This window comes from Sphaerodactylus townsendi, linkage group LG08, assembly GCF_021028975.2.
Source record: "Sphaerodactylus townsendi isolate TG3544 linkage group LG08, MPM_Stown_v2.3, whole genome shotgun sequence".
NCBI classification, from domain to species: domain Eukaryota; kingdom Metazoa; phylum Chordata; class Lepidosauria; order Squamata; family Sphaerodactylidae; genus Sphaerodactylus; species Sphaerodactylus townsendi.
Window position 1 is genome coordinate 94,215,952 of NC_059432.1, and position 23,559 is coordinate 94,239,510.

Below are 23,559 nucleotides of genomic sequence, written 5' to 3' on the forward strand. Positions count from 1 at the left end.
TCAATCCTTTCCCCTCGGGATGTATTTTTGATCAAAACTGGGCCCTCAGAGATTTTCTTTACCTACCAGAGGGAAATATACCAATGCCTCCATATATTATTTCCATATGCTGAAAAGCAATGAAGGAGGGTCAGTTTCAATTAGGGAAAAAATGGCCAAGAGGACAGAATTAAGCACTTTCTTCCTCCTCCATCTTCTCCACCTCCTCACTGCTTCTCAGATAACATGGGCAGCTCATTTGGCTGTGTTTTAGTTCCTTCCTTCCTTCCAAAAAGCCTTTGGAACACTGATCACATATCTCCTGATATGGTTATTACTTGGTCATTATCCACTTCATTCCAGTAAAGTAATGACATGATTGATTGCAGGTCATTTCCGCAAAGCATAATAGCAGATGTGAGGACAGAAAGAAGTCTGCTTCTTGGAATCAGGCCTGGCAACAGCCTCTCTATTCTCCCACCTCCCAACCCCCTAAACACCAAGCTGGGTCTAGTGGGACAGAGGTAGCATGCCACCCTCACCCACTGGGCCAGCAAAAGCCTCTTCATTCCCTCCTTCCCCCCAGCCCAACTACCAAGCTGGGCCCAGGAGGACAGCCGTGGAAAGCCACCCTCCCCTGCTAGGCCTGGCAACAGCCTCCTAATTCTCCCACCTACCTTCCCACTGTCACAAACACCAAGCCCGGCCTGCTGCTGTTCCTGCCTGCTCACCTCCCCCCAACTCACTGGTCACTTGGCCACTGCTTCTGGTAAGTTAAACTTTCTCTGAAGCAGCACAGTGGGGGGGCTGGGGCAGCCCAATCTATGCCACTGCTAGCATCCAAGTTATAATGCTCGTAGTCATTTAAGACTATTCTCTACTATGGAAGCACCCTGCACCACTACTGAATGCAATCAGATCTTTTGGTGGAAAAGGATACGGTTACTACATTTATTTATCTTTGTCATGTTCTAAGGAGCTTGGGGTGGCATACATGGCTTGGTTCCCATTTTATCCTCATACTGAAACTGTGAGATAGGTTAGATGGCAAGTGAGTAGTGGTCACAACAACACCCGGATAACTTCACAAGGCAGAATGGCAATTTGGAATCTGGATCTTCCCAGATCCTAGTCCAGAACTTTACCCACCACACCACACAAATTCCAACTGTCCCAAAAGCTGTACAGAGCTTCAAGAAGCATGCATGGTCATTCTAGTATTATTTAGGGTAAACCAACTAGGATTATGGGTAAACAATAAAATCTCCAGCCACTGGACAAGAAAAAAATCGAGACAAGAACTGTTTTTCTTGCTTACCTGCCAGATGCAGCCAAGAGCAGTACAAGCACTTTCAGTTGCATCTGGATAGGGATGACAATCAATCCTGTCAATTTCTTGGAAGATCTGGTTCCATTTGATGGTGTGTCGATCTCCTAATCTAAGTTGAAGACCTGTTATGTGGGCAACCTTTGAAAATCAAAATAAAAGCCCTCTTTGGTCAATAGCTGCATATTACTTCCTCATCCCTCTTGTCAGAAGCTAATTCTAGGTTAAAATACATATATAATCCATTACCTATAAAGCCTACCTAGTAAAAACAGCCACATTGGATTGGGGTCTTGATCTTTGGATCAAGAATCCTTGGATCATTGAAGTCTTTTCTTTTCAAGATAAAGAATATCTTGAAAAATAATCGCATTGCACTGGGGATCTTGATCCTTCAATCAGCTTTTGATTCAATGCATTTTCCATGTATGTACAAAATGCCTATATCCTTCATAGTTGAAGGGTAAATGTGTACATATTTTGTAGTTAGACATTAAAATCTGAGTTTGAGAAAATTCCTGATTACTAATCATTTAGGCAATAATGTGCCTGTATTGCCACCAGATACTGACGATTAGCATCTTAGTCTAATTGACATCAGTTTACAGGTAGCCTCTTTGGTGTCTCAGCATTTATTGGAATGTAGATTAAATGGAATTATAGATTTTCACCAGCCCCATAATAATTTTCATTGGCCTCTCAGGGTACTCTCACACTGCCTTGGAGTTTAGAACCAAGATAGCATCATTGTGCCCTACATATATAGTTCAGAATCTTAATTCCAAAAAAACTCCATGTCAGCAGAGGCGGAGCTACCAGGGGACTGGGGTGTGTGCACTGCACTGGGCGCATGCCTGAGGGGCAGAAAATTGCCCCCTATGCCCCCCCCCTTTACCTTAGTTCAGCCTGAAAGTGCAGGCTGGAAAAAGTGGCCTGTTCACTTGAGACTGAAAACTTTCATCAGGGCTGTTCAACAGTGGAATTCACTGGCTTGGAGAGCAGTGGAGTCTCCTTCTTTGGAGATTTTTAAACAGAGGCTGGAAGATTCCATGTCAGGAGTGCTTTGACTGTGTGTTCCTGCATGGCAGAGGGTTGGACTTGATAGTCCTTGTGGTCTCTTCCAACTCTATGATTCTATGTCCGGAATTAAGGAACACATCATGAAAACAACTGTTATGTTGTCAACCTCCTGCAGACATCTCAGCTCTGACTCGCCTCCAAGCCTTGATGGTCATAAAGTTCCCATAAGTTATTTTCTGCAGATCTACCAATAAGATCCACATTACAGAGTCTTAGGCCCCTTCCGCACACGCAAAATAATGCGTTTTCAAACCACTTTCACAACTGTTTGCAAGTGGATTTTGCTATTCCGTACAGCTTCAAAGAGCACTGAAAGCAGCTTGAAAGTGCATTATTCTGCATGTGCGGAATGAGCCTATGACTCTGTTGTGCTTGAGCAAATAACTGTGCTTCCCTTTGCACTAAACCAGTCAGCTATTCAAATGACACTAGTTTCTAATTTAATTGTCTCTTGGTATCTGCGGAGCAATGCATAGGATGACTATGATATTCTGACATGAAGTCCCGGTTACTGAAGATAATCACATGGTTAAATAGCTGCTTGACAGTTTTACCTCATGGAGGGCTGAGTTGAATGTTAGCTTTGCTAAATGCTCATCCTGCTCCTGTAGAACTCACCCAAGTCCTAATGGCATAATGTCCTGTACCTCCACCACCCTGGGCCACTTTGAGCAGCAGCCAATTGAAACACATAATGTGATAAAATCAGAACACTGATAAATTTGTTTTGAAGCAATGGAAAAACAGGAAATGCTACAATTTTCAGCTGCAACAGTGAATTTTGCTTAATGCTTACCTTTGGCATCAAGGCCCGTGTTAATTACAGCCATGCAAATTAGTGTACACCACTGCATTTAGCTGTCTCTTTTTTTAAAAAATTCTCTGATTCTATGCCACTTGGGAAGCCTACTTAAAAAACTTCATTTCCTGATATTTATTTAAACAGTTAGCAATATTTACCTGATCTCCGGCATTGTAACTGACACTGCTGGCAGGCACAGCATTTGAATTCACAGTCACTTGTGTAGGTTTGAGAGGTAATCCAATAATTTTGATTTCTTCGAACATTATGCTGTTTGGATCTTGGTAGGTGCTGTGTACTGGATTCATCACTAAGGTTTCCTAAAAAAACAAGGTATTTCTGATTTTATTGCTATTGTACCTCTTCAATTATATCTATATCTATATCTATATATAACACACAGTTAATGTCAAATATGAAACATAATGGATTCCATTTAGAACTTCCACATTTAAAGACAATTCAAAGTGCTTTTCCCACCTCTCCCTAAAAAAGTGAAAATTAAGATTTACAGAATTCACCAGAACAGCATGCTTTGTGATATAGGACAATACACCAAGAAATTGCACCCTTCACCCTTATGTGAGTGAAGCTCAAGTTTGGGACACAGTTTGGTGCAGGAGTGGGGAGGTAATCAAAATTAGTAGGCATGTAGTTCTAGACGCCCCTGGGGTCTCTAGGAATAGGGAAATAAACATTTTGGCAAACTAGGATCCACCCCTATAGCAGGTCAGTCAGCAAACAATGATTTGTCAACTGCCCGAATTCTAGCTACCACAGAATACTGAACTCTTTTATCATATGGTAAGAAATACAGATATAAAACATTTGGAAAACATTTCAATATTCAGTAAATATGCAGACAATATCAAAACTGAAATGTACTTACATTTGTTACATTAAACTGATAGAGGAGATAGTTTCCTGATGAAAATGCATCTAAATATTGGGAATGAAATATACAGTTGATTTTTTAAAACAGCATATTATGTGGCAAAAATTTATCACATTCATACCGGTAGCAGTGTAGCCAGTAATTTAGTAATTTAAATTACTCTGAGAAAGCAAATACTAAATGCAACTTCATCCCAATGTTGCCGCTTTCATAGCTTCAGAACACAAACAAAAATCACTGCAGGGCCATGTATAAATGGGGGAAAGTTTCTACATATGAGGAGTGGGTCTAAAGGGTCCCTTTACCACCACTGGGACCCATCGCCTTGCTCCTCCTTTTTTTCTTGGTTGAGGAGGGTTTTTTTAAAAAAATGGGTTATTTGCAGCAGGATGCTGTTTTTTATACTGTTTATTGTATTGCACTGAACGCTGCTTTTAATGGGGTTTTTAGCACTTATGTTTTTGGAGTTTATATTGGTTTATGATCTGTATTAGTTTGATACTCCATCTGTTTTTGTGTGTGTTATGTCGTGCACCGTTCAGAGCCCTTCGGGGGAAGGGCGGTATATAAGTCTGGTAATCAATCAATCAATCAATCAATCAATCAATCAATAGCTAGATGAAAAACAAAAACAAAGGCATAGAAACAATTTCAGTCCTTGCATGTAAAGCATGCTTGTATGATCTTGTAAGATATTGGTGGACATTCCAACAAATGGCAGAGGGGAAAAAAAGCATCAGAAAGGTTGGGGAATGGAAAATGACATCATTACAGCAGGAAGGAGCAAGGTGGTGGGAGTGGCAGGAAGAGGAGGAGAGTACCAGGTGAAAGATAGTAGGACAGGACGAGAGGAGGTGTTGACAAAGCGGTGGCATGAGGAATGAAGGAAGTAGTGTTGGCGGTATGGAGAGCCAGTGGGGACCAGCAGGAAAGGATCAGAACAAAAGTCCACCATACATGCTTTCAACTCCAAACCTCCCCCGGTCTGCCCAAAACAATCACTGGCAACCTAATTTCAGCCTCAGGGGTCTTTTACTCCTTTTCTACTAAGCATTCCCATTTTGGACTTATTAACGGAACAGAAAACCTTGAAAATAACTTGAAAAAGTTTGCCAGCAAAGTCTAAAATTGCAAAATGCTTTTGACTGCAAGGAAAATCCCATAACTCTTTAGAAAGTCTTGTTTAAGAAAATGATAACATTTCTTATTGGTTTTTTTTTAAAAAAATGGTACAGTAAAAACCCAGTTACTTTAGGTCTTGGAAAGAATCAAAGCATGTTCTCATTGTGACATGATACAGCCCAAGGCACTTGATATTTATTGTGGCAATTATCAGTCCAATCATCCTCGTTGCTGTTGTTGTTTTTCAAAAGGCAGTTCAAGCTTTAATGAGATTTAAATGACTGGAGATGGCCTGAAAGGTTATCCACAGCACCACGCTTCTTGCGCAAGGGGAAAGGAATGAATTGTGTTTCAGAGGCAAGATATGTAACTGTTATTGCACAAAGCTTTTTTAAAGCTATGGAACAGCTAGAAAAAAGACAGTTGCCAGAGAACCATTTATCCTACTAGAACCAGCACATTTTCCATGAAAAACGTTCATACACAAATGAAATAATGAGGCCTCTTTGCAAGAAATAGCATGACAGTGGCAAACAGTGCCAACATTTCTGCCCTTATGCCACTGACAATGTGTGTATAGAAAGGAGAAGGAGAAGAGGAGGAGGATAAGTTCAGATGTATACCCTGCCTTCTCAACCATAAGGAGTCTCAAGGTGGCTTTGGATCAAGATACTGAAACCCTCTTCCCCTCCTCTCTCTCTCTCTCTCTCTCTCTCTCTCTCTCTCTCTGGGTGCTGCTACCACAAAAGGAGAGAAGAGAGAGGCTTTTTTCAAGAAATCTATACATTTATTTTGGATATTAATTTTGAAGAGTTGATACCAATATAATTCTCTTTATATATTCCAACAATCTAAGACTACTATGGAAGATATATTTCATTTGTTTTAATTACATTCATAATTTTCACTGTTGTAGCACATTTTTGCTCTCATTCTCAAGGTTCTGTTCCTCTTCTCTTCAAATAACATTTACTCTGTTATGGTTGATGACAGTGGCTGCTGTTTCTGATGCTTCAGTGTTTGAGAATCCAGAAGAATGATACCAGTACTGTTTCGTTAGTAGATTTTCATCAATTTACCAATGAATTCAAATTATTTGTTCCAAACAGACTAGGAAACTGGGGTAACTAAGTGTATAAGTATGGGTATAAGTATGGGTGGGTATAAGTATAAAACAATTTAATATGCCATTGAATAATACACATAAAAGAAGGCTTCAGAATCTGACCTGGCCTTAATTGGATTATGAATTATTACTAATAGGTTTGAACGATTCAAAGCAATGGATCGATGTTTATACCCAAATAGCTTCTAACATTAGCGTCGTTACCTCTGCTTTCACCATCGTCCCAATAGAGTTCTCCATTTGCTTCTTGATTGTCATCTAAAGCAATTATAAGTCCCATAGGATTTTTGCGACTGTTTAAAAAAAGTAACACTTTTTAATTTGCATTTACAACTCCAGCCAGCAGGTCAATCAATGGCCATTTCCGCACAGCACAAATAAAAACATTTTCAGAATTTAAAAATAAGTTTTGGCGTGGAATTCCACACAGTTCCCCCCCCCCCAAAAAAATGTTTATTTTCAGCCTCAAAATGTTTTAAATGATCCCTTTTTCTAACTATCCTTTTGGCTAAAACATTTTTTAAAAAGTTTCACTTGTGTGCAGTCACTTTAAAAGGCTATTTTTTAGATCACTTCACCTGCAGAAGCTCCTTGCCCTGTTTTTGGAGCATTTCAGAGGGTTTTTGGGGATATTTGAGGGCTTAATCATCACAGTGTCCACTACAGAAGTCCCAGGGAACTGCAATATGACACTTTGAAGCATAAAGCACTGATTTGTTCAGAGTAGGAAAACACCAGGGAAAAACAGAAAATAGCAGTCAGAAATTGTTTGAAAAGGGTGAATGCAAACAAAGGGATGAGAGTGGGAGGTTGAAAACATTTTACAAATGTTTCACAAACATTTTATGAGATTTGTGCGGAAAGGGCCAGTGACTGCAGATTCAATCCAGCTTTCATTCTGATTGTTGCTCTTAGAATACCAACATCGCAAATTTACTACTGTGAGATTGTTCACAGGAAAATGTTTGTTCAGTTTTCCAGACGCTAATAAATCCCACAGCAAATATTAAACCTAAGAATAAAGCCACTTTCCACGTAAAAATACAAATAGATCATACCTCAGTTTTTTCCTATGTCTCTCTGAAATATCTGGCAATTATTTTTAAATGCTTATGTTTGCAGTACTCCTGCCATTACTAAGGCCAGACAATGCAAAATAGCATTTATTGTGTGGAGCCAAAGACCATTATTAGAAGGTGACCATATTAGTTTGCTGAAGCAAAACAATTTTTTAAAAAAAGAAGCCGTTTGACACCTTAAAAGCTATTGGACACCTTAAAAGCTATCACAATCCCATTATACAGAGAAACATTGAAAATTGAATAGTTTGTCAACTTATATAGGCCTGATTATTGATAGCATTGCCCACTAAGCAGGTTAACATTGTTGGTTGAGAGCAGATCCAAAATAACGGATCCCCTTGTTGTCTCGTCAACCTTCTGTACCATGGAATTGTCTGCAAGGCAAGTGAGAAATTTTTGGAGCTGACAGTCTTCCACAGCTTGACTCCCAACAAATATCAGGATAACTGAAATCCCCCTTTACTACTAGTACTTTCCTTTCTGAAAGTTTGGTCATCTGTTCCAGGAAGGCTTCATCCAACTCTTCAGTCTGGTTTGGGCTGAACAGACCCCCACAATGAGATTACTCCTATTTTTATGTCCTTTAATTTTTACACAGACGCTCTCAACATGGCTTCCAGGATTTAAGTCATGGACCTGCTCACAGCTGACATATAACACTCCTCCTCTTCCTTTCCTGTTTGATCTATTTCTCTGAAATAGGTTAAACCCTTCAATTATTACATTCCAAATCTCCAGGCCCTGATGAGCTACATCCCAGGGGATTAAAAGAACTGACAGAAGGAATCTTAGAACCACTTGCTATAATCTTTGAGAACTCCTGGAAAACAGGAGAAGTCCCAGTGGACTGGAGGAGGGCTAATGTTATTCCCATTTTCAAAAAAAGGGAAACAAGAGGAGCCAACCAATGACATTAATGGCAGCAAAGATTCTGGAGAAGATCATTAGACACTTGTAAGCACTTCAAAGGGAACAGTGTGATCACTAAAAATCAACATGGGTTTCTGAAAACCAAATCATGCCAGATTAATCTTGTCTCTTTTTTGGATAGAGTGACATGTTTGGTAGATGAAGGGAATGCTGTTGATGTAGTATACCTAGATTTTAATAAAGCCTTTGATAAGGTGCTCCATGTCATTCTTGCAAGTAAGCTAGCAAAATGTGGACTGGACAATGTTACTGTCAGATGGATTTGCAATTGATTGACTGACCAATCCTAAAGAGCGTTCATCAATGACTCATTACACCAGCGCCTGAGCATTTAGATTTATGTAACCTTTTTTGATGGTGTAAGTCTATTAACTCCTATTGGGGCTTCTTGGTAGCATGAAGGCTTTCACATGCTGCCAGGAAGTCCCTTTGGGGGGAGCATGTTGCCGTGGCCAGCCACCTGAAGTCTTGTATGGGGCTGCCCCAAAACATTGCTAAATACTTGACATATGAATAAGAAAATATTCAAAATAAATAAGGCCCCAAGACTGGTTCTCAAAAAGTACCTGTAAACAGTTGTGTTGGCTGGTTGCTGAGTAGGAAAGATGTAACCTCCTCTGAGATGAAGACCTATCTTGTCTTCTGGAAGATACATCTCACAGTGCTGTTTTCTCCATGGTGATTTTATGCCCTGAGAATAGAGTGAGTGGGTTGAGAATAGATCTGTACAATGCACCCAGAATCTCCAGATATTAGGATAATTGAAATCTCCCATTACAACTATTTTTCTCCTTTCTGAAAGTTTGGACATCTGTTCCAGGAAGGCATCATCCAACTCTTCAGTCTGGCTTGAGTGTCTGTAATAGACCTCCACCATGAGATCAGGGTTGTTTTTCTCCCCCTGAATTTTTATCCAGACGCTCTCAACCTGGCTTCCAGGATTTAAGTCATGGGCCTGCTCACAGCAGTATTCAACCCTGATAAATAATTCTGCTGCTCCTCCTTCCCTATTTCTCTGAAATAAGTTATACCCCTCATTCTAATAGTGAGATTCATCCCATCAGTGGGATCAGTTATACCCCTCATTCTAATAGTGAGATTCATCCCCTCATTCTAATAGTGAGATTCATCCCATATCATATTTATTGTTTATAACTGCTGCCTGTATTGTTATTTAGTTTGATGTTCACTGCCCAGAGCCCTTGGGGGAAGAGGCGGTATATAAATTTGAAGATAAATAAATAAAATAAATAAAATATTTGCTTTGCTGTGTTAAGAGTTCAAGTTCGACTGGTTTATTTCCCATGCTCTGTGTAAATACATCTGAGATAATGGTTCATCACCCTGGCTGCTTATTTAAAGGGTTTTTTCCCTCCCACTGTTTGGTTCTTGAACTATTCACTCAGTTTTCTGTATAACCTTCAGACTGTTATCTTTAGCACTTGATGAACTTCTGTGGTAGATTGCAGGGCCAAGCAGGGGAGAAAAACAGTAGAGGTTGGCTTCCTCAGTGGGTGCCATTAACCCACCAACAGTTTTTTAGAGCCCACTGTATTTGTTTGTACAATGGGCTTTACTGCTAGTAATTGAATAATAGTTGTACACTTACAGTCTCATAGTCATACCACACAGCATCCGGCATATATGCAGTCACTGTCACCACACCCTGGAATTTAAACACACAAACATTCATTGATTCAGATGAGGAGGCAATGTGAAATACAGGTGAATGTGTGTGTGTGTGTGTGTGTGTGTGTACACACAAATCTAAAATCAACCTTTTAAAAAACTGTACTTGCATTATTTAATTTATATATAAGGTAACCACCTACTGATTTTAAAAAGTCTAATTTTAAAATAAAATATAAATTTGAGATTAGTAAGCTTGAATATACATACTGGATCCAACACTGGAGTAATAAGAAGTCCAGATCCCCACAAAAACTGCTTATCAATGTCCCAGGTGGTTTTATCTGTGTAGAACCTAAATCAAAAGAGATGGTTAATGTTACTTTTATTTTTATCATTAGGTTATCATGGGTTAGGACTGATGCTTTACATAGAAAACATATGTCGTTATTTCAATAGAATCTATCCTATTGCTTCTCACAAAGCTCAGAGGGATATGGATCTCCTTGGCATCACCTATTGCAGCTGAGATTGACTCTATTTTTGTAATGTACCCCCCTCCCCCATTCTCTGGGCGAACACATAAATACAAATTTATACCAATCCTTTGATGACTCAATTTCTTCCAGTGGCTAAATAAGGTCTGAAAAGCTTTGTCATTGAGTAACATGAACTTAGCCTATGTGTGCAGCTGTATGTACACTCAATGACTACCTACACTAAAACCGAACTAAATCCAGGAGCTCCTTACAATCCCCAGAGCATACTTGGAATTTTAAACTTTTGGAACTGTGAACAACTTAAAATCTTTAAATATGCTTGAAGTCAACACTGAAATCAACACTGAAATTTCAAACCAAATTATTTTGGCTCTTTTATAGAAATATTCTTGCTTTTTTGGGTGGGGTGGGAATTGGGGAAAATAATAGATTGTAAAGAATTATATATCTTCTGAATTGAAACTACTAATGAATGTAACATTATAGCTTGGTACAAACACCTTTACACTGTGACTTATCGCACAGGGTCAAAGAATGGGCACAAGCATGCCTGCCCCTGCTTCTGCATAATTGCTTGGTCCTCTGCAGAGTGTGACCATGTAGAGGAAATGGTTGGTACATGAGATCACTTCCTCAGCAGAGTTAAATTCTCCATGTGACCTGCCAATCAAGTGAAGAGCCTGCTCTTCCTTCCCGCATGGAGAGTCAGTGTGTGGGCAGGTCATCCATACTGGGCACTTATGATTAATCTGTTTCTGATTTCTAAGAAGACTGAGATTCAGATGAAAGAATAGTGACTGTACACACACAAACATGCACACACGTAGGATTATTATAGGTTATTATGGATCTCAAATATAAAATACAAAATAGCATCAAAAGGGTTTTCAGCCACTATACAAGATCCTTTCTTTTAAAAGACACCACCGAACTTACTCATTCAGGACTGCCCTTGCAACAGTGGTTCCCTTGGTATGTGCATTGTGGAAGAGTGTGTAGAGATATGGTAACAAAGTGTAGCGTATGTTCAGATAGTGCTTGGTTGAGTTCACCAGAAGAGAATCCTTTCCAAAATATGCGGGATCTTTGGGCTGGAAGCAAATGGGGCAATCGTTATCAACTGGAAGAAGAGGATTTCTACAAAGTATAAAGGTAATCTGATTTGAAAGGAAGGACCGACCTCATAGGTTTCACCATTGTGATTCCTAGAAAATGGGTAAAATGCTCCAAGTTGCAACCACCGCCTGCAGAGCTCTTCTGAGACATTGTCAATGAAACCGCAAATGTCTGCTCCAATCTGAAAAAGAAATGTGTATATGGTCCCAAATGTGATCATGTGACAAACAGTCCATGTAAAGTTTCTGTCTCTAATAACATTTTAAACATGTACATAAGGGGAGTGAGGGGTAGTATAGAAATTTAATTAAATAAATAAATATGTACATACATGTGCATACATATATAGACATATGTATTTAAATAAATAAGTGTATACATACATACATACATACATACATACATACATACGTGTGTGTGTGTGTGTGTGTGTGTGTGTGTGTGTGTGTGTGTGTGTGTGTGTGTGAAGATGACTGAATATCCTGTCCTCCTCCCCAAATGGACAGTGTGACTAGTCTTTAAGAACAGGAAAAAATTTACTTTCTGTGTTGTCTGATCAAATAATCTATTCTCACATTAAATGGTGACATAGTAGAAACACTCTGAAATGCCTTTTGCTTATCATTTTGCAGTTTAGTGTACTTAACGTCAAACTTCATAGCATGTTTTTTTGGTTGAAGCTCTTGATGTGATTCTGGACTTAAGAAACAACCTTGGGGAGTTCAGTACTGATCAAGTGAAAAAGAGAAGGGGTAATTCTTGCTCCCTTGTCATTGTTATTTATCATAACTTGCTGCCATTACATTATATGTGTTATTAATTGTCCCTTGGCCTGTTTTTAAACCCAGTATGGGAAAGTATAAGCAAACTAACAGGGATGTGTTTACATACACACACACATATTTGTATGAAGCAGACCAGGAAATTAGTTTTGAGAAAATGTGATGATTGTAGATCTAGGGATGTCTGTTATTTGATTGCTCTAAAGCATTTGTACACTATTTTTGAACATCTTAGTATAACACAGTCTATCAGCTATGTATGGCTGTCCACTGCTAATGATTATCAAAACAAACAAACAAACAAATGAAACACCCTACTTTGCTTCCTGTAAGCAACCATAAACACAGAGAAGTGTGAAGCACCAAACAGACTGTAATACGCTGACATAGGGATTGGTCCCAAGTTTTTCAAGAATAATGCAGTATATTCCTGATCTTGACATAAGAAGATATATTCAGAAGAAAGGATTAACAGGTAATAATCATAGAAAAGGCACCTTACATGACTGTAACCACAACAGACGACATAGTGAAAATTGGACTGGAATCTTAGACGTGTGTTGAAACTTACAAAAGGGAATCCAAAGAGACCAAATTCCAAAATTCCTTGTATGGACCATTTCATATTGTCCCAGGTGGCAAAATTATCTCCTGTCCAATGTCCGGTGACTCTTCCAGATCCAGCAAAAGTGGAACGAGAGAGCAGGAAGCTTCTTTTGTTGACAAAAATAGCTTTGAGAGCCCTAAAAAAACAATGAATTTGCAGAATTAGTGCAAAAATGGTGAACGCTGAGAAGCATTTTAAAGGAGTAAATCTGGTGCACAGATGTCAGCTGTTAAATGTTTTTATCAGCTATCATGATGAGGATGTGAAGGGACTACCTGTTAAATTTACAAATGACACCAAGTTAGGTGCAGTAATGAACACTGCAGAAGATATCGATAAAATACCATCAGAACTGGATACATTGGAAAAATGGACAGATGTAGACAAGATGCAGTTTAACAGAGATAAATGCAAGACTGTTGTGTGTTTTCCAGACTGCTTGGCTGTGGTCTAGTAGTTTTTTTCCCTAATATTTTGCCAGCCGTAGATGTGGGTGAAATGTTAGGAGCAAAAACTATCAGACCACAACCATACAGCCTGGAAAACTCACAACAGACAGTTGATTCCATGAAAATGTCATGCACACATTTCGAATGGGGGGATGTTCATCTGTGTGTGAGCTGATTGGCTACAGTTAATATCAGCAGTGCAAACACATTCACTTTGTTGGAGGTCTTTAAAGCATAAAGCAGCTTCTGGTGCAAAGACTGAATTGCTCATATCCAATCAGAAGCACAATAGCATGTTTCTAAGCTTCTGTCCTATAGAGAGGCCGCACAGCGGAAAGGGCGCTTCTCCACCAGCAGAAATTATGCCGGTGGAGGGGAGGGGGCCGTTCACACGGGAGCGTGCAAGCGGCCCCCGCAGAGGCCAGTACAGAAGAGGCAGCTCCGCATGGAGCCACCTCTTCTGCATCCGCCCCCCACTCACCTCGTCCTCCAGTGTCAGTCTGGAGGGCTGCAGGAACCCGCCCATGCTGCCCTCTGACCTCTGGGGGAATGCGGCGCCATCGGCGTGGTGCAGTTCGCATTGCGCCGATGGGAAGGTGCCGCTTTCCAAAAACCTCCCTCGGGAAGGGAGGTGGAAAGCGGCGCATTCACGCCGCTCGGAGCCGCACAGGACGGCGCTGCTGCATTGCAGCAGCACTGCCTGTGCCAACGGCTGCTCAGGGATGACGTTTTTGCCACTGTAAATGGCCCGTGGAGAAAGGGCCTAGTTTGTGTTTAAATCACTTGTGTCAAAGGTATGTTAATCACCATAGGCTCTATCACGGGCTAACTAAATAGTACAAAAAAAGGTGTTTTTGAGTTAACTCTCACCCCCAACCCCCCAAGGGGAGGAGAGAGGAAATGCCTTGGGAATTTGCTAAGATATCAAGCCAGTACAAGTGTTTTTCTTTTAAGCGGGGTGGAGTAAATCTCTGTTACACAGAGGAAGGCAATGGCAAACCACTTCTGTTACTCTCTTGCCTTGAAAACCCTACTGGGTTGCCATAAGTCAACTGCAACTTGACAACCCATTACACACAAATCTCAATGGGGGGCAGGGGAGAAAAGATGAAGAAGGGGAGAACTGAGAAAAGCTGGACTCTTGAGACTAGTGTTTTTGTCTCGTCCTGACCTAGATGGCCCAGGTGGTGGCGAATTACAATTCCCATCAGCCCCCAACTGGCCATGCTGGTAGGGGCTGAAGGGAATTGTAGCTCATGAACATCTGGAGTGCCATAGGTTCGCCACCACGGGCCCAGACTATCTCAATCTTATCAGATCTCATTTGCTAAGCAGGGTCAGCCCTAGTTAGTACTTGAATGGGAGCCCACTGAGGAAGTCAAGGGTTACTACACAGACTCGGGCAATGGCAAACCACCTTTGTTCATCTCTTGCCTTGTAACCCCTATTGGGTTGCCACAGGTCAGCTGTGACTTGATGGCACTTCCCACTACCAATTTTGTTTGACTCGGAATGGAGAGCCTGCGTATGAAAGCACGGAGTTGCTTTCATTGCAGGTGACAGTAGAATTTTGACCCTGCACAATAACATTTCAAACTGAACTTCAACGCAGAATTTCCCAGAGCCCATTACTGGCGGTGCAGGCCGCATGCATACAAATGAACCTTAAAGAAGAAAAGGATAACGAAGCAATGCCTTACTGCTCAGTGGCATTTGCCATGGAATGTCCATAGAGGCTGTGGACATCGTATTGCTTGCCCCAGTGCTGCACCGCGTCCATGCAAATTGTTTTTGAATACATGACACCGTCAAGAATCTCTGTGGGAGAAGAAAGAGGGTGCTCTTTTGAAGCAGACGGAACACTTCAAGATACTGAAGGGGTGTTGAATATTTCTGCATCTAAAATCCCATGTGCAGGAATTAGTAGTTTCATATTTAGAGGTCAGTTCTGTGTGCTGCTTTTACTCGTGAATTTGTGTGCAGTTGATCAGCAAGCTTAAAGATTGGCTTTATGACGAATGCTCTGCACCTCTGCTATATCAGTCCTGCATTACAATTGGGTTTTTTTCCCCCTGTTCTGTACATATGCAATTACCCTGGCACAGATTTTCATTCTCCCGTACATCACTGATGGCAACAGTGGCATCAAAAAGCCACCTCTTTTTTGTTTGAACATCTGCACAGGTGAAACTGTGCTCTACTGCCAAATGCACTGATATCAAGCAAAGTACGTAACTGAAAAGATCGAAAAGGGCATGGATGCTTTCAATGAAAGTTCAGAAAACAAGTGCAATATCACTAATCGATTGGAAATGTTAAAAAAAGTAATTTTATATGTAGAGAAAGGTCCACAAGAAAAACACTGGCAGCACACGAATGCTCTTACTAGCAATGTTACTTGCTTGCAAGAAAAAAAATTCATGAGTTTAAATGTACAATGGATTGTCTACAGTTGTCATGGCTGGATTCAACTGGCTGTTTGGGTTTTTCAGGTTTTGTGACTGTAGTCTAGTAGTTTTTCCTGCTAACTTTGCACCTGCCAGCCGCAGATGTAGGCGAAATGTTAGGAACAAAAACTGACAGACCACAGCTGCACAGACCAGCAAATCCGCAACAGCCCGTTTAAACAAACATCAGTTTGTTACTTCTTTGTTGCTTCCCATTATCATTGACCAAGTATCGCTGGTGCTTTGTGTAGGCTTAAAAATGGCCTGATGGGAACTATACTTCCCAGGAGACCTTGTGAGCCCCAAGGTCTCCTGGGAACTTTAGTGTCTCAGGCTGTTTTTAGCCTGTATTGTGAACAGGCCTTTTTTTTCAGCCTGAAAAAGTTCTAGGGAAAGGAAAGGAACTAAGGTAAGTATGGGAAGGGGGTTGGGGCCTGGGGCACTGTGAGGGGGTGGGGAGGGGCCTGGGGCCTGGGGAAATTTCCCACGGCCCCCCAGGCGTGCGTCTGGGGCATGGTGCACATACCCCCACCCCCTTGTAGCTGTTCCACTGCCCCAAAGTGGAGAACAATGTAGGAGTAAAGGGAGAGATTGGAGGCAGGAACATGTGGTATGGTAGGAATTCTCACAGCACATAACAGAGGGCATACATTTCTAGAGACAACAAATTAGGAAAAAGAATTGTGCATGAAGAGTCTAGCCAATCTACTAATGCTATATAAGGAAAGATCTTTATGTTGAAAGTGCTCGGGAAAATCCAGTGAAAATACAAAGAGAGCTCGAACAAAACCAGAGATGGACCCAGACAGAATCAGATTTGCTTGTAACACTTCAATAAAATGTTGTTATTATATGACAGCAAATGTTAACATGCTGAGATACAATCAAATTCTTTCCATTCTACAGGCACCATTCATTAGATTATACACACCATTATCTACAACAAAATGAGGTTTCAAAGCGTTTAAAGTTTTCTCTTAAAGCACCTTTTTAAAACATGTTTATAGATTGTTTAGAATTGCCCTCTTAGAATATCTCCTTTACAAGTATGAAGAAAGCCAACCTTGCAGATCCTCATGATCTATGAAAAAAATGGAATTTTCACTTAACAACTTACTTGGTGTAAAAGGTGGGTAATTTAAGTTGTTTGGTGCACAGCCAGTTTTTGAACCTTTAACAAAATTGGATACTTCATTCATATCCTAGGGGGGGAAAGATGTGCAGATATACAAGATTACACAATTGGTGTTTTTGTTAACCTGAATTTTCTTTTAGGCACAATTGAAATGCTATCAAATTAATTTGAATAATGTTTCCCATTTTAGCAAGTAGACTTTACACAAAGGGCTCAAACTGAGGTGAAGAATATCATAGCTCTTCATCTGTTAGAGCCAAACTGTGCAACAGGAGAAGGGATTCACTGCGCAAACCCCTGCTTGGTTCTAGGAGATGGAAACTGGGATATCTGTTATTTGTATTTGGAAAAAAAGTAGACAATTTTTAAAGGGTATGTCCTTTTCCCTTTCAAAGAGGGCCCTTATTTTCTTTAGCAAAAATAAAGCAAGTCTCCTCTCCTCTCCCTGAGCAGTCTCAACCTCTCCCCCTCCCCCTCCCCCCTCTCTCTCCCTCCCCCCCCTCTCTCTGGGCAGATTAATTTAGAACTCTGTACTGGTCCCTAAATGAATGAAAAAGTTAACTGAAAAAGTATCATTTTCATTATGACAACAATGGAAATAGTCATTAATAAACATATTCTACTAGTTGATCCAGGCTTCCCTTCCCCTCTTCTTATCCTGTGGGGTGTTTCAGGGTTTGCAGCAGTGAAAAACAGATTGCAGATGACTGGAAGACCTCTCCTTTCCAGCCCAGCCCACCTTTCCATCTAAGGCACAGTACCCACGTTGTCACATCTTAGGGCCAAACTACACATTATTTCTTACAGGAGTTACCCACAGGCAGCCAGATTGCAGCTATAACTCCCATATACAGAAAGGCATTATTTGACCCCATGGAAGGTCCAAAAACAGTGCAGTTGGGCTCCAATAGTACTATATCATAGGAAACACAATCCTAGCATGCACTTGACATTAGAAGTCAGGAAATCCTGATTGACTGTTCAAGAACAGAGACTGACCCCTTCGCCTATAAGTTGCAGGTTTCTCTATTCCTTAGCAACAGAAATTTTTTTGCCAAAACAGGGGACAGCAAACAGACAGCAGAAAGGCTGGTTAGATGCAGAACTGCTGTCCTTTGCTGACAATGGAATATCCATTTTCCTGCCATTGTTTCCTGATTTGGCTCAGGAGGCAGAGAAACATCAAGTTCCATGATCACCAGCAGGAATTTATGGTATGGAATATGGGATTTGTGTTCCAATTTAAGGAGTATCTAATGAGACATTACCATAACAACGTTCTCTTCTCCTCACTGCAACAGTGTGTTGTTTGGGACAGGGAGGAACGGCTAAGCAGGACTGGCTAACAGTATACGGAGGATATACGAAAGCATCACTTTGTGTTGGGTACAATTTTAGATGGGATTAGTTTGACTCAAAATGTGGTTATTAGGTCATTAAATTAGAAAAAAAAACCACCCATTCAAAATTCACTGACATTGGCAGAGGGTTCATTCATGCTAAAGTAGTAAGCTTTTAATATTTTTGTTTTCAAAGCCAAAGACACAAACTGCATGTAACATGTACATAAACAACATTAAAATATATTTTGTTGTGCATACTTCAAAAGATCCATAGTACATACCACCCATAGTCCATCAAACTGAAGGGTCTGGTGAAACAGACGGCATTCGTCAACCCACCATTGAACAGCAGTAGGATTTGTAAAATCTGGGTAGACAGACTCTCCTGGCCATACCTGCAGTAGAAAATGAAATCAGTGAAACTTCAATTATGCAGGAAGATGAAGTCTCTGGAAAAACTAGACACTTCCATGGGCATAACAGCCACTTGTATCAGAAGAAGCCTTCTTGCATGAGAAAAAAGCATTAATATTACTGAAACAGATCCATGGGGATGTAGGCAGTGGTGGAATCCAAACATTTTAGTAGCAGGTTCCTATGGTGGTGGGATTCAAACTGTGGCGTAGTGCCAATGGGGCTGGGTGGGGCACAATGGGGGTGTGGCCGGGCATTCCTGGGGCAGGGCATTCCTGGGTGGGACTGTGGCAAGGACACAGTCGCTGCGCCGGTCCTTGGGCGGGAAACGAATGCACGCAGGTGCAGGCTGCCACGCACGCTGGTGCACCTTCTGCTAGACTGCTTCAAGTTCTGCGCGGTACTGCTGGGAGGAGGGGCGTAACTAAGGCAAAAATCTTGTGGCAAAATCACCAATTAGTAACCTCCCCTCGGCACACACAAATAATTAGTAACCTACTCTTGGTAACCTGTGAGAAACTGCTGGATTCCACCTCTGGATGTAGGCCAGGATCAAAGATCAGTTTTAATGTATTTCTCTGGTGTAGCATGAACTGGAGAGAGCCAGCATGGTGTCTTGGTTAAGGTGCTGGACTAGGATATGGAAGTCCCAGGTTCAAATCTCCACTTTGACATGGAAACTTGCTGGGTGACCTTGGAACAGCCGCATACTTTCAGCCTCAACTCCGGCAAGTATGTGGAATGCCAGGGTTGTGATGCAGAGGCAATGTCTCTTGCCTTTAAAATCTTATGGGGATGCCCAGTGGTGAAGTTACAATGGGGTGGGGTGAGGATGCTGTGCCCCGTGTGTGTGCCATTGGCAACATGTGGGGGCAGAAAAGCACCCCCAGACCCCCCTCCCAGGGGTGGGGGTTGGTGTGGGCAGATCAGGGTGTGGGCAGATTGCGGTGGGAGCGGATCAGGGCAGGGCAGGGTGGGGGCGGGGGGCACACATGGGCAGGTCGTGCCCGGGTGCAGTTTCCTCTCCCTCCATCCCTGGGGTTGCCATAGGTCAGCTGTTCCTTGACAGAAAAAAAAAAGAATTGGCCTGGATCTTTATGGTCCAGGCTAGCCCAATTTTGTCAGATCTTGGAAGCTAAGCAGAGTCAGCCTGGATGAGAAACCATTATGGAAGTCAAGGGTTGCTACTCAGAGCCAGACAATTGTCAACTACTTCTGTTTGGTCTTGCATTAAAAATCCTCCAGTGTCTCCATAACTCAACTGTGGCTTGACCACATTTTCTACCATCACCAGTAGAACCTGGAGTCATAGTCTTAGTGAAGAATCTCAGAAGTAACAAAAATGATTTTTTGTGAGTCCCTAATAGAGGAACAAGTGGCAAAAGTATAAAACTTCATTCATATCTCATGTTTCAAGTTATTTACTTAATTGGTGTTGCAGTTTCATGAAGTAGCCTCAAGCTCAACCCATAATCAAGTTCTACTTTAGAAAATAACATCTGAAATCTCTGTTATATAGAGGCTTTGGATGAGACTTCAGGATTTGGATGAGAAATAGGCCTGAAAAAATATGGAATAAGAAGGAGTGATTTATTCTGCAACTGTTTCACAATTATGCTCTTTAGAGAGAAATTATGAAAGTTAAGAGTCCATGCAAGCTATCAATTAATTTAAAAGTTCAGAAATAGTCCTACTAAGGGTCTGTAAAGGGCACAGATTATAAACTTGAATGTTTCACTTGAAGAACAACTTTCAAATCTACCTTCAGATGTTAACTTAGGCTAAATTTGGTAGCAACCATAATAGTTATTTGTAAGTCCTCAGTTAATTAAAAATTCTTACTTTCGCATCTTTTTTTAAAGAACCACCAGTTTATATTGTGAATAGTTAACCACTTCGTCAGAACAGCTAGGGTTGGCTCTAACTATGCAACTATTTTTTCCCCACTGGTAAAAAAGGGAACAGTGTATCCCCTTTGACAACCAAAAAGTTTTTGCAGTTGTTAGACCTGCATAGAAATAAGCCTTGTGGAATGCGGGCCAAATTGGGCAAAACTGAATGAAAAAGATGGCTGGATCCAACCCTTAATGTACAGAGAGCTTTTATTTCATGTAGCCCTGCCACCCAGCCTCCAAACCCAGGCAGGCTAACATAAAGCACAGTAGGTTTCAGGAAAATAGTGACAACTTCCTTGTTCCTTCTTCCAACATGAAATGCAGCCAGCTTTTTTGATTATTTAGGGAAGAGAAGAACCCCATTTTGGCAGTTTCCCCGGGGGCCAGCAGATTAAAATTGGGGATGAGGCAGCAGATGCTTGTTAAGCTCTTTAGAGGTTCACTGCCCTCTGCTCATGAGGACAAGAGCCATTGCTACACAAACAATTTGGATAAATGCACAATGTCCATGAATTATTATGGTGGATGGTATGCATAAGCAAATTAAATGTCAGTACTCAGTGACTGAGAAAACAGAATCTCAGCTGGCCTGCATCACATCTGGTGCTAAAATGAAATATAGTAATACTTGAAACAACAGAATTTGACCTGGTTAACCTAACACAGGAAATAAATGACATATTAAGGTTTCAAACACAAGACTTTAACAGATGAGACCACATTCTGGGGATGGAGAGACAAATTGGTTAAAAAGAAATTTGGAGTTATGCCTAGAGGAGAAAGTATGATGCTGGTCTAAGGATACCTAGATTCAAATCTCTAGTAATTCATGAAGGTTACTGAGTGGCTTTGAACTTAAACAAACTCACAGGGCTGTTCTGCAGAAAAACTAGAATGGAAGACTCAGACCAACCAATCTGAGGTCCTTGAACAAAATGTGGAATAAAGCTAATGGGAAAACAGCTTGCTCAATAGACCCCCCGCCCCGGACCTTACCTTTCAAGGAGATCCTTTAAATAACCATGGAGCTTGGTGAGTGGACTTGCTGCATGGCTAAGTTAAGTCATGAAGATAGTGACTAGCCCTGATACAGATACCAATTATACACATTCCTTCTGCTCTGTTCCCACAAGCTGCAGATTAGCTGATGAGAATGTATCCCCTTGTATAGTTTGTTTCCATTCATCACAATGGGGGTTTCATGGTGAACTTGTTAATATAAATTGTGCCTGAAGTTTGTAAGGAAGCTGGTAAGAAAACACTACTTACTTCTCCAATAAGGGGCTTCGATCCCTGTGATTCCTTTACCCACACATCCTTTGCAGTTCCACGTTGGTAGGCCTCATAAGGGGTATTATTACGGCGAGGCCCAGTAGCTATGGCGGGATCCTAATCAAAAGACAGGAAGGAAACTATTTCTAGAATTGTGCAAGAGACTAGCAAACAACATAGTCCATGGTCGAACAAAAGTACTTGGGATTAAAAATCAACAGTATTTTCTACAAAATGTTAAAATCATTGAAATTACCAATATTATGACGTATTTCTGTCCATGGCTGTGAAGGTCAGCAACAAATTCAGGGAGGCCTGCAAAAGCTATTGTATCATAAGTGAAATCTTTTTTGTCTTCCATGTAGTCAATATCAGTGTACTGAACATCCTAAAAGGGGGAAAAAGTGAGTTTGATAAAAAAAGTCTTTAAAAAAATAACCTGAGGTTTTTAAAGTATTCTGCATACATAATTCCATTTACAAAAGTTATTGACAAGTTATTGTAATTTCCTCACATTTTTGTATCTCTTCGAAAAATCTGGGATTAGTGGATTGTGAGAAATTCTTCATCCTCCCAACACACAGCCAATTAACAATTTTCCTCCAGCAATGAGGAGGGGGAGGATCTTCGGAGTTCATAACAGCTCTGATCATTGCTAGAGTGATAAACCATGCAGGCCACATGATATAGGCTCATTCCGCACATGCAGAATAATGTACTTTCAAACTGCTTTCAGTGCTCTTTGAAGCTGTACGGAATGGCAAAATCCACTTGCAAACAGTTGTGAAAGTGGTTTGAAAATGCATTCTTTTGCGTGTGCGGAAGGGGCCATAGACAGGAAATATGGGGCATGTTGACATCTCAGAGGTGTGTCTGAGTAGGGATTGGCTCCTTCCACTCAGGACAGATTCAACAGGGGCACTTTTTCATGCTTCTCTGTGACTGCTAAGAACATAAGAACATAAGAACATAAGAACAAGCCAGCTGGATCAGACCAAAGTCCATCTAGTCCAGCTCTCTGCTACTCACAGAGGCCCACCAGGTGCCTTTGGGAGCTCACATGTAGGATGTGAACACAATGGCCTTCTGCGGCTGTTGCTCCCGATCACCTGGTCTGTTAAGGCATTTGCAATCTCAGATCAAGGAGGATCAAGATTGGTAGCCATAAATCGACTTCTCCTCCATAAATCTGTCCAAGGCCCTTTTAAAGCTATCCAGGTTAGTGGCCATCACCACCTCCTGTGGCAGCATATTCCAAACACCAATCACACGTTGCGTGAAGAAGTGTTTCCCTTTATTAGTCCTAATTCTTCCCCCCAGCATTTTCAATGAATGCCCCCTGGTTCTAGTATTGTGAGAAAGAGAGAAAAATTTCTCTCTGTCAACATTTTCTACCCCATGCATAATTTTGTAGACTTCAATCATATCCCCCCTCAGCCGCCTCCTCTCCAAACTAAAGAGTCCCAAATGCTGCAGGCTCTCCTCATAGGGAAGGTGCTCCAGTCCCTCAATCATCCTTGTTGCCCTTCTCTGCACTTTTTCTATCTCCTCAATATCCTTTTTGAGATGCGGCGACCAGAACTGGACACAGTGCTCCAAGTGCGGTCGCACCACTGCTTTATATAAG

At 41.1% G+C, this 23,559-nt stretch overlaps 1 protein-coding gene across 1 annotated transcript in view; it reads right to left on the minus strand.

The window, feature by feature from the left end:
• The window catches only part of SI (sucrase-isomaltase), a 143,387-nt gene that overhangs the window by 86,242 nt on the left and 33,586 nt on the right, over positions 1 to 23,559 (minus strand). Inside the window, exons 11-25 of the mRNA XM_048507076.1 lie at positions 22,189 to 22,320; positions 21,930 to 22,049; positions 18,633 to 18,746; positions 16,991 to 17,075; positions 15,127 to 15,244; positions 12,942 to 13,113; positions 11,653 to 11,769; positions 11,409 to 11,563; positions 10,243 to 10,327; positions 9,953 to 10,009; positions 8,910 to 9,034; positions 6,536 to 6,624; positions 4,078 to 4,127; positions 3,347 to 3,508; positions 1,298 to 1,447 (exon numbers count right to left, since the gene is read on the minus strand). Of these exons, the coding sequence (XP_048363033.1) occupies positions 1,298 to 1,447; positions 3,347 to 3,508; positions 4,078 to 4,127; positions 6,536 to 6,624; positions 8,910 to 9,034; positions 9,953 to 10,009; positions 10,243 to 10,327; positions 11,409 to 11,563; positions 11,653 to 11,769; positions 12,942 to 13,113; positions 15,127 to 15,244; positions 16,991 to 17,075; positions 18,633 to 18,746; positions 21,930 to 22,049; positions 22,189 to 22,320 (1,731 nt within the window). The remainder of the gene's footprint in view (positions 1 to 1,297; positions 1,448 to 3,346; positions 3,509 to 4,077; positions 4,128 to 6,535; positions 6,625 to 8,909; positions 9,035 to 9,952; positions 10,010 to 10,242; positions 10,328 to 11,408; positions 11,564 to 11,652; positions 11,770 to 12,941; positions 13,114 to 15,126; positions 15,245 to 16,990; positions 17,076 to 18,632; positions 18,747 to 21,929; positions 22,050 to 22,188; positions 22,321 to 23,559) is intronic.